The sequence below is a fragment of the Xiphias gladius genome, chromosome 6 (genome assembly GCF_016859285.1).
Source record: "Xiphias gladius isolate SHS-SW01 ecotype Sanya breed wild chromosome 6, ASM1685928v1, whole genome shotgun sequence".
Taxonomy (NCBI): domain Eukaryota; kingdom Metazoa; phylum Chordata; class Actinopteri; order Istiophoriformes; family Xiphiidae; genus Xiphias; species Xiphias gladius.
The window spans coordinates 17774329-17785042 of record NC_053405.1 but is presented as its reverse complement, the minus strand read 5'-3'; the positions used below and the strand labels follow the sequence as shown (position 1 = coordinate 17785042).

Below are 10714 nucleotides of genomic sequence, written 5' to 3'. Positions count from 1 at the left end.
AAGCGGAATATGTAAATGCAGGAGGCTATATTGCATATAAGAAGGTTGACTATCCGTTAGATATCAGAAACCAACAAACAACCAACTACAGTATATGGTGAAGCTGTTGTTGGAAAACCTCCCTCTTTTACACAAGCAAAGCAATGAATTAAAAGCAAGTTTTACACACCAAGAAACGAGATAGAAACAAAACCATGCTGAGATTTTTATTCAAGTCTCAACTAAGTGATAGAAATGCTTAACCAATTTACATAGCACTAAAAACACCTGTTGTATACATATGACGGGAAAATGTCAAAATAGGCTGCAGCTACATGAGATCTCAATTGCTTATAAGGGCATTTTTCGATCTGTACATTTATTCCATTTATTTTGCAAGTTACTGAATGCAGACACTATGGGGAGATGAGAGTGCAAGGTGTGTAACTCCACAGTAATTATTATTTTAGACAAAACTGTAGATGAAAATATCTGAAAACAAGGCTATAAAAAGTAGGAGGATCTCCTTTGGAAAACAGTTTTAAGTGACTCAACTCATGGCTTTACATTTCAGACTGAATACTACTTCACCACTCTCACAATGCCATACACACAGACAAGAGGCCTTGGTGATGTTTTGATGTTTTGTAGGCTTTATATATAAAAAAAATAATAATAAAAAAGAAGAAGAAGCCAACAGATGTAAGGGCTGCACAAAATCTTCAAAGTGAAAAATTAACAGCATGGCTCGATTTCCACCCAATTTCCCCACAACAATAATGAAAATTTGATCTCATACTACCCCAGCCTAAGTTCCGGTTAGAAGTGCTAAAAACGTAATCATTCAATATACATACGGTATGAAAGAACAAAGTAAGAGTTCATGTGGTAGAAAGAAGAAAGTTGCCAGGAGCAGGGGTTTGAGTTGAGTATCCAGGACGGGCTGAGTGTTGTAAAAAAAGGAAAAGTACATTTTAGAAACAAGAGGGGATCACGCAGCGCCACAAACTATCACACTAATAAGCTTTCCTTTTTGCTGGGATAAATAATGGACCAAACGGTGTGAGCAACGGGGCCTTCTGGCTTGATATCATTATAGTACAAAATGTCCAAAACATCAACATTGATGTAACAGATGAAGTAGGAAAGGCTGGGTGTGTGTTGCAATGCTGTTGGGCCAGGAGCACTGTATGATGTTAAACAAAGAGGCCTCCATCTTTTAGTACTTGTTCCACTGCAATGGTGGAGAAGGGTCTTTCAGCTTTCAACAGCTGGTGGTTCCACCTCTGCAGAGATGGAGTTGTCTGCTTCTTCATAGTTGTGTGTCTGTTGTTCAGCAGGGCTGTCCGGGCTCAGTCTACAGAGAAAGTACACAGTCAGTCACAACTACTGTCATGTTTAAATCATAATTACCAGTTTATTAAACGGGGAAGCTCACATAAGCTTTGTCACGGTTAACAAATGAGTCCCATCCTTACACAAGTGCTAAGTGACGATACACAATGGTCCTCCATTTTTATAAGGAGAATCTTTGATGTCTTTTTTAATGTCCATCCCTGCTTTCATACCCTTTCAACTACATATGACACAAGAGCTGAAAGTAGAGCAAAAATACTGTATATTGCTTCAAATGGGATGTTCACCTGTTTGGACTTGAAGCGGTATCGTCGTTATTCTCCTCCTGGGCAGGTGATTTTGTTTTTTCCTCTACCTCCATGTCATCTTTTTTCTGCTCCGATTCCCCGTTCACTGGAGTGGAGCCTACAAAAGCCAAATTTTAATTAATATAAGCGTGCAGGAGACACAAAAACAAGTATACCAAGCCCGATGAAAAAATATCCACGTAACGTAGAACCCAGATCACCACACGATCCAAAATGTGGCCTTTTACCTGTGTCTTGTGTCTCCTCATTATCTTCTGGTTCCTTGTTCTCTGTTTGAGGTTTAATTGCCACTTCTGACTTGCCAACAAAGCGAAGTTTTAACTTGTTGTAGACGTCACTAGCTTTTTCCATGACTGCAGTGCTGGCTTTATACCGCCGAATCTAAGCAGTATATGTATAGAAAACATGCGTACCAATTACAATTAGGACATCAGGTATGGTATTTTCCATTATTTTAAACATGTGGGTTATCACGTCTTAATGCAAGAGGAGCTTGCTAACATACAAAGTAATGACAGCCAAACAAAAGACAAGACGACACACCTTCTTTAATGTGGAAATAACTTCAGCATTCTTATGGAGGATCTGGCTGGTGACAGGCACAGCCTCAAGTTCTTCCAGGGCTTGTAGACACCGCTCTATATCCTAGAGAACACACAAATACATCAAAATTAAGTTGTCAAGCTGAAATAAAAACACATAAGGAAGAAAATCTGTATGACACCAAAACCATAGATGTCACTTACTGGGTTGTCCACTTTGAGTGCAAACTTTATATCTGTGTGGAGTTTCTGTAGCCGTTCTTCTGGTGATGGCTCTGCATATGGACACACAAAGTAACAGTCAATATATTGTACTGAATTATTACTATCCCTCTCACCGAAACAATAAACATGACTGAGCATTTAGTGAAGCGTTCCACAGTTTCAATCTATGCAAATAAATTCTCCAGGCAATAACTGCTAGTCAGCTGCAGTAAACAACAACAGTGCATGTTAAACTGAGTTTGACTGTGTGTGACACTGACCCTTTTTCTTTTCCACTTTTTTCTCTGGCGGCCTCTCTGGTTTGCGTTTGGGTTTTTCAGGCTTAGACCTAAGAGCGAAGGAACTCTGTGACCTTTGTATATTAAATTTTAATGAGGTTCTCCTAATGGAGGTTTGCATACTCAAGTCTGTTCCTCATTGTGCACTCACCTTGCTCTGGACTTTTCCTCTAACCGCCTGGCTTTTTTCTCTTTTAGCTCTTTCTCCTTTCTTTCTTTTCTCTCCTTCTCTTTCTTTATTTTTGCCTTCTTCTGGTTGTCTGGCTTTTTGGGTGGTTTCTTCACCTTTTGATGAGAAAAAGCACAAGAAGCTGCATATGTCAACGGTACCAATACTCACATGCAATCCTATTATTTTGAAAACAAAACAAAATATAACACATAATTTAGACAAATTACATTTTTTTCCTCCAACAAATGTGTCTACCTCAGTTGGTGGTGGAGAATCAGAGTCAGAGGGTGCAGGGATCGGAGGTGGAGGGGGTTTCTTGGACTTCTTCAATGGGTGATCATCTACACCTTCGTCTGAGCTACTGCTGCTGTCACTGTCGCTCCCTTTTTTGCCCTTATCTTTGTCTTTTTTCTTTTTCTCCTCCTCCTCTTTCTCTCTCTCACGTAGCCGGCGGAGCTCCTCTGCCTCCTCCTTTTTCCGGCGTTCCTCCAGCTCTCGCCTACGTTCCTCATCTCGTTTCTTCCATTCACTGATGCGGTCGGGTTCACTATCACTGTGAAAAAACAGGGCAACTTTTACACCAAGCTAAAATGCATTTTGAAATTCATAATAGTGTAATAATTTGTGGTGCATGAATGGGTAAAAAGAAGCCTTAGAGCAGCCTGACCTGTCACTGTCGGAGGATGATGAAGGTGCTCGTTTTGCCGGAGTGGGTTTGGGTTTCCGTGCACGAGGCTTTGGTGCAGGCTTCTCTGTGGATGAGAAAAACATGCATTGAGCACATTTACATAAGCAAAAATAAGAGCACGAAACCTTCCCTTTAATATCAAATAGCAGAGATGTCCATGATTTTGCATCAAGCTGTAATTTATAAATAAAGCAGACTAAAGCTGCACCTTTCTTGCGTGCTTGTGGGCCCTTCCGAGGAGGCGGATCCGAGTCCGATTCAGACTTTGAGCCAGACAGGGATTCCGAGCCAGACAGAGCTGGTCGAGGTTTCTCATCCTCTGAGTCGCTGTCCACTACTTTCTTCTCAGATCCTGATCCTGAGTCTGAATCAGAGTCAGACGAAGCCTTCTGCAACATCACATAGAAAAAAAAATTAATTAATTTAAAAAAAAAAAAAAAAAAATCGAAACCTGCCATGACAAAAGGTATTCAAAATACTTTTACTATACAAGGGGACAAATGGTTCACCTTTTTCTTCCCTCTGCCTCCTCCTTTCTTTCCACCTCGTCCGCCAGTTTTCTTCTCTGGAGTAAAATCCTATTGCAAAAACAAATGTGTAACATTTATAGGCTGTTTCGTTTCAGAGCACCCAAAAATACCATGTTTTGTGTGTGTGTGTGTGTGTGTGTGTGTGTGTGTGTGTGTAATTACCTGGTCACTGTTCTTTCCAGAGTCAGACTCTGAAGGTGTGGGTTCTGATTCAGAGGGGGATCCACTTTCCTCTTCATCTCGGTCACTGGACGAGCCTCGAGCCTTTTTTGGAGGAGGAGGCCGCTAAAACAGAAAAACACAAGCGACAGAAAAATATAATTTAACTGAATCAACAATATTATTGCAGTTTTTCGTCATCGCAGTCGGTTGTTTAAGCCAAACAGTCTGACCTTTCAAACTTGTGCTCAAACCATGCAGATGAGCTCCATTAATCATGGCTAATTATGCTTTTGTCATTGCCATGACAACTCCTGATACTAAAAAGGAAGCTAATTAGTGGTCTTTTTTGCCATCTCCTGTTTTCATTCTTATGTAAGTAGACACATTCTCACAAAGTATCCAAGCATTGCTAACTGTTATGGTACCTCTGTTGCTGCTGCTAGGACTTGGTACCCTATTATACTAAGTGCATCCCTTTTGTACCATTAACTGTGATCACAGGGGTTAATCATTAATGAAACTGAATGTCTGAACAACTACCTTGGGAGCCGGTGGCTTTCGCTTCACCCCTCCTCCCCTTCCACGGTCATCACTCCCAGAATCTGAGTCAACCTCACTTCCTGAGTCGGCTTTCCGAGGAACCGCCACCTCTTCATCATCCTCATCCTCATCACTTCCTCCTCCAGCATTGTTGCCCTCGCTGTCAGATGAGCTGGCTGGCTGCACACAAACCGTGATAAGAAGATCAATACACATTTTTTACTGAAAAGAAATGCAGTCTACAGTCTGTCAAAAAAAAATAAATCCAGTCTTTCAGGTGAAATTACAGTGTTTTAAAGGATATTTTATGACACTTTGCCTTTCACTGTCAAGGAAAGGCAAACATGAAATGAATCAGGGGGACAGGGAAAGGAGAGCTGTGGAAAAAAATTTTCCTGGTCAGAATCACATGGGTTAAGTTGCAGTTACGCCACATCATAAATAGTTGGGCACCGGGATACACTGAACTGCATTCATAAGAAAGAGTTACTATTGAGCAGAGACATGCCACCAAATTCTAAAACAATGGAAATAATCATTTCTAAAATTCACTGAAATTAGGATCACAAACAACAAATGAGCCTGAGCCAAAACTAAAATGAGAGGTTGACACAGTAAGAGACTTAAAGTTAAGTCAACATCAACAGTATCTTTTTGAGTATGGGGTAATGTCGAATTGTGGATACTTCAGGATTTAGGATTTCTGATATCAGGGTGACTTACTACAGGCGGGGCACTGTAGGAGGCATGTGGATTGTTCTGGATCTCCCATAAACCTTCATTGAATCCCTTCCTTTTGTTGGGCTTTCCGTAGCGTTCTCTGTACTTTTCATAGGGAAAAAGGTCCTTTGGTGCAAGGAATGCTCTGTGAAACAGGGAGGTAAAGAAAATGTGACCTACTTATACTAATCCCTTAAAAAAAAAAAACCAAACCAATGTTATCTTTAAATAAAAGTTTGTTTACATTGACGTTAAAGTTTTACACTGACTTGAGACTTTACAACAGTAGACTGTGCCACCTAGTGTTGGATTAATATACTGCAGGTGCCATCTTGTCAAACAAATGGTGTTTGATGCTGGATCAAACATGACAATACATCTCTCAGAAACATATTGCACTCAGACTGAAACATGTCAATGGTTAACAGTGAACCTTCAGAAAAGAAAGCTTGTGAAAGGAGACTAACAAGCAGTGGTTTGAGACAAAAGTAGTGTTTTTGTTTTCACCTCACACCATTGCACTCACAAAGAGGATATTAGGCTAAAAAATAGATCAGTAAGGGCCTAAATTTGAAAGTGGCACCGCCAATTCAACAATGCATGACAAAGAAAGCAAATGTACTAAAGTTAATGGCTTTCTACCAATAATGTGATTTAATCCCCTTCCTTTTACACAAAATTTAAAAAAAAAAAAACTAAAAAAAAAAAAAATCAATTGTGGTCATCTAACTTTTAACAGTTCTGCAAATGCATTGACTTTTACCTTTAAGTGACTGATGATACAATGTTGTACTCACGTTTCATGTGTCCCAAAGAAAAAAATTGGGATTTTATTGGGAGGTGGTTTCACTGCTCCATCAGCCACATCTTCAATCTGTAAACAAGCCAAACTTTGAAGTAAAAGCCAAGTGGCAAATAGAAAATATCGCACAAGTTTGCTGTGGACCTGCGACTCAAACATGATAGTACCGCGTACTAATGTTGGTTACCTCTAGAAAACAAAACAATGTAAATTAATTTTAACTGAATTAAATTGTTTTGGATATGCGGTGCACAATGTGCAAGTTTTAACATGAAGAAGATGCCTTCTTATCTAGAAAATATTACGCGGTTATCTCAAACGTCATTTCCAAAATAACAACGTTAGCTTTGGCGCTGTACGCCTCCATATGGATGAGGCCGACAGCATCTCATGCAAATTGCGCTGCTGGTGCACTGACTTCGGGCCTGTAACGCAGCCTGTCAGCCCAGTAAAAAACAAGTTAAGTGTCTTTGTGATTGGTATCCTTTTTAGACAGAACCGAAGATACACAGAGAACCTTCTCCAGCGTCCCATGCAGAGCAGCCCACCCCCTCCTCCGCCCCTCCGGCTGCTGTTAACGTTACTTGCTTACCCTGGCTGGCCAGTGGGGGTATCCCTTCATTTTAGCGAAGACCAAGTCTCCGGGCTGGAAGTTGTGTGGCATTGTCCCGCTCGTTTATGCAGCCTGGATATAAAGAATATTCAGCTGCGTAGCCTTTCTGTGTCTCTCTTCGTTTACTGTTTTCAGGTCGACACGAAACCTGGAAACGACTGGTGCTAGCTAGCAAGCTAACAGTGTACTAACGTTACCGCGAGAAGAGTCAGCGGAGTCAAGATAGCAACACCGCACAAACTACTTCCGGTGAAGGCTCGTTCCCAGGCTTCAAAATAAAGGACTTTCTACTCGAAACCAAGATATTGTAATGAAATGAAAATCGGTCTTGCGATTTAATGTCATGCGATAGATTGCTTCATAACAATCTCTACTGTCACAAAATTACGCAAAAAAATCTAACCTAAATGTACATTTTACGACACTATACAATATTACTGTAAAATTACAAACTACAGCACCCTATACACACTCATTTAACTCATCTATATGCAATATCTATCTATGTGTTGTGGGTACATAAAATTCAGGGAAGTTGTCTGTCGTACAATGCCCCTCTCTCTGGCATGACATAAACAACTAAAAAAAATTGCCATACAAATAACATTCAATCTCAACCATCATAAATATAAATTGCATCTTAATCACCACATAGACAATAAAATGGGTACAGGGGTAAAATGAAGTTATTTTGAATGAGCTGCCAGTCTCACCATGTCAAGGCGTCAACTTCCATATTTTCCAGTGTTACTATACAGTCGCTGACTCCTTTTTTTAAAAAATTCTATAAAAATATGAAGAATTGACAAGAAAAACCAAAATAAACGGGCGCATACATATAGAAACTAAAACCAATGTCGATGTCCATAGTCCTAATGGGTTTCTGATTTTTGTAGGCCATGTAATGCTTGAAGTGGTGTATGTTGGGTTTCTCTTTGACCATTTACATTTATGAATATAAAACTTGGCACTGAAAACAAAAAAGATTCAAAATAAAAACAAGGCTTCTTTCCTTTTTTTCACATCTCTATTCTGTAAATTAATCCTAGTTCCACACAGGATGTTGAGCATCAATCTAAGTCTCACACATACACATTGATTTATACATTGATTAATACATACATCAGTGATACATTGGTGTTTCTGTGCCATTATCAGAAAATCCACGTGTGTCAGAAATTCCATATCTATATTTCTTTAAAATTTTGATAGGCGCGCATATCAAATGTATGAATTTTAAAAAATTAACAAAATCATGTAAAGTTACTAACTTTTATTCTACAAAGCAAAATGAGCCTGGTTGTCATAGCGGATAAACTGTCGTGCAATGTTGTGAAACGCTTCACCGATCCGGATGAAGCAGCCCGATCGTTGCCACTCGATACGACAACCCAAGAGGAAATCCCGCCTCTCTTGCTTCACTATTGGCTGAATTGCGACCAGTTTCCTATTCACCCAATGACAGATTACAATGTGGAAAGCTACATTGACCTCCCCCCGGATTCACCTCTAATGAGAAGCCATGTTTCGGTCTCTGAGAAGCGTCCGGCAGTTAAACTGCAGCCTCCTGACTTTGCAAAGACTCGGCGTCGACTCTAAACTCCTCTTTTGCACGTCCAGAATGGCCAGTTCAGAGTACAGGATTGAGCGGGACACGTTTGGCGAGCTCAAGGTCCCAGCTGACAAGTACTACGGTGCCCAGACCGTCAGATCCACCATGAACTTCAAGATTGGGGGACCAAGTGAGAGAATGCCAATCCAAGTGATCATGGCCTTTGGTATCCTGAAGAAAGCGGCCGCTGAAGTGAACAAGGAGTACGGCCTCAACCCAAAGATAGCAGATGCAATCATCCAGGCTGCAGATGAGGTTTCAGCTGGTAAGCTGGATGATCATTTCCCTCTGGTGGTGTGGCAGACTGGATCTGGAACTCAGAGCAACATGAACGTCAATGAGGTGATAAGCAACAGAGCTATTGAGATCCTGGGAGGGAAACTAGGCTCCAAAGATCCCGTCCACCCTAATGACCATGTAAACAAGAGCCAGAGCTCCAATGACACCTTCCCCACTGCCATGCACATTGCCGCAGCCACGGAGGTCCACCAGGTCCTGCTGCCCGGCCTGCAGACTCTGCATGATGCTCTGGCTGCTAAGGCTGAGGAATTCAGAGATATCATCAAGATTGGGCGCACACACACTCAGGATGCTGTGCCGCTCTCACTGGGACAGGAGTTCAGCGGTTACGTCCAGCAGGTGAAGTACAGCATAGAGAGAGTGAGGGCCGCCATGCCCAGGGTGTATGAGCTGGCAGCAGGGGGCACGGCGGTAGGAACAGGACTCAACACCCGCATTGGCTTTGCTGAGAAAGTAGCCTCCACTGTTGCGTCTCTCACAGGCCTGCCATTTGTGACGGCTCCCAACAAGTTTGAAGCTCTGGCAGCTCACGATGCCCTGGTGGAGCTGAGTGGAGCCCTGAACACAGTGGCTGTCAGCATGATGAAGATTGCCAACGACATTCGCTTCTTGGGGTCAGGACCCCGCTCTGGCCTGGGAGAGCTCATCTTACCGGAGAATGAGCCAGGAAGCAGCATCATGCCAGGCAAGGTGAACCCCACCCAGTGTGAGGCCATGACCATGGTTGCGGCCCAGGTGATGGGAAACCACGTTGCAGTCACCATCGGGGGCAGCAACGGACACTTTGAGCTCAACGTCTTCAAACCCATGATGATCAAGAACGTGCTGAACTCCGCACGGCTACTGGGCGATGCGTCCGTCTCCTTCACCAACAACTGTGTGGTGGGCATCCAGGCCAACACAGAGAGAATCAACAAGCTCATGAATGAGTCTCTCATGCTGGTCACTGCACTCAACCCACACATTGGTTATGACAAAGCAGCCACCATCGCCAAGACGGCTCATAAGAAAGGCTCCACGCTGAAGGCCGTGGCTGTCGAGCTGGGCTACCTGACCGAGGAGCAGTTTGACCAGTGGGTGAAGCCAAGTGACATGCTGGGGCCAAAGTGAACTCTGACAATAAAAGGAACACTACAAAGCAAATACATTTTCTAATGTGAGAAAAGAGTATTTCTGTTAAATCAAAGAAGAACTGGATGAATAAAACTTGCTCTGAGTCCTGAACACCTCTTACCTCTTAATAAAAATTTTGAGAATCCTTTGCTGTTGTTTGATGCAGCCTCCTACTGGTGTTACTTAACCTACTCCAGTTGAAAATGGTTGAAGAAAAAAAAAAGGTATATGCCAATATTAGACCTGGGCCAATTGATAAATTAAATTTTACGGTTTTATTTAGCTGGCTAAAAATTTGCAACACATGATGCAAAAACTGTCGAAATGTTGAAAATCAACATAGTATAATTGTAAATCCTGTATATTTGTGAACATAACTTCACCTGGGTTTAACACGCATACACATGCATGTCTTAAACTTCATTGTTTTATCAGACAATGTTGTGTTTTTAGTGGATACATCTGTTGCTTAACTAAATTAGTATTAAGTTTCACTATTAATACAACTTTCTGTAGTAAAATGTGTACATTTGTATACAAACTAGTTAGTTTTAAAGTCTTATGAAATACTTTTTGACTCTGTTCAGGTTGTAGTTGGTACCTTCAGGGTAGTTCACGTTCACACTGTGCCATCCCCAATAATTTAACATGGACTACTGTACCTTTTGTGTTCTGGTTTACAGTATGTGTGCCATTTTGTGCAGCGTTCCAGTTCAATTAAAAATATAATTTAAAAGCAAATATATTCTGGTTTTCTGCTATTTATATTGTTTA

General features: G+C 41.5%; 2 protein-coding genes across 2 annotated transcripts; one reads left to right on the top strand and one right to left on the bottom strand.

Annotated features, from left to right (window-relative positions):
* Positions 1-192: 192 nt before the first annotated feature.
* hdgfl2 (HDGF like 2) lies at positions 193-7150 on the bottom strand. The gene is made up of 16 exons (XM_040129806.1): positions 6895-7150; positions 6298-6374; positions 5504-5645; positions 4781-4960; positions 4241-4363; positions 4058-4126; positions 3757-3937; positions 3528-3612; positions 3116-3413; positions 2840-2973; positions 2671-2738; positions 2390-2460; positions 2187-2288; positions 1871-2024; positions 1623-1740; positions 193-1336 (listed from the first exon to the last, which is right to left on the bottom strand). Exons 1-16 carry the CDS (start codon positions 6964-6966, stop codon positions 1237-1239), a joined length of 1974 nt encoding a protein of 657 aa, XP_039985740.1. The 5' UTR covers positions 6967-7150; the 3' UTR covers positions 193-1236.
* A 1217-nt stretch (positions 7151-8367) lies between these two features.
* On the top strand, positions 8368-10085 carry fh (fumarate hydratase). The gene has a single exon (XM_040128333.1). The coding sequence runs from the start codon at positions 8438-8440 to the stop codon at positions 9935-9937; it is 1500 nt and encodes a 499-aa protein (XP_039984267.1). The 5' UTR covers positions 8368-8437; the 3' UTR covers positions 9938-10085.
* The last annotated feature ends 629 nt before the right edge of the window (positions 10086-10714 follow it).

Coding starts and splice junctions, on each gene's coding strand:
- hdgfl2 (XM_040129806.1), bottom strand. CDS start 6,966: ATGCCACACAACTTCCAGCCCGGAGACTTGGTCTTCGCTAAAATGAAG. Junction 4,127..4,240: donor CTGGAAAGAACAGTGACCAG/GTAATTACACAC, acceptor TTTTTGCAATAG/GATTTTACTCCAGAGAAGAA. Junction 2,289..2,389: donor CACTCAAAGTGGACAACCCA/GTAAGTGACATC, acceptor TGTGTTCTCTAG/GATATAGAGCGGTGTCTACA.
- fh (XM_040128333.1), top strand. CDS start 8,438: ATGTTTCGGTCTCTGAGAAGCGTCCGGCAGTTAAACTGCAGCCTCCTG.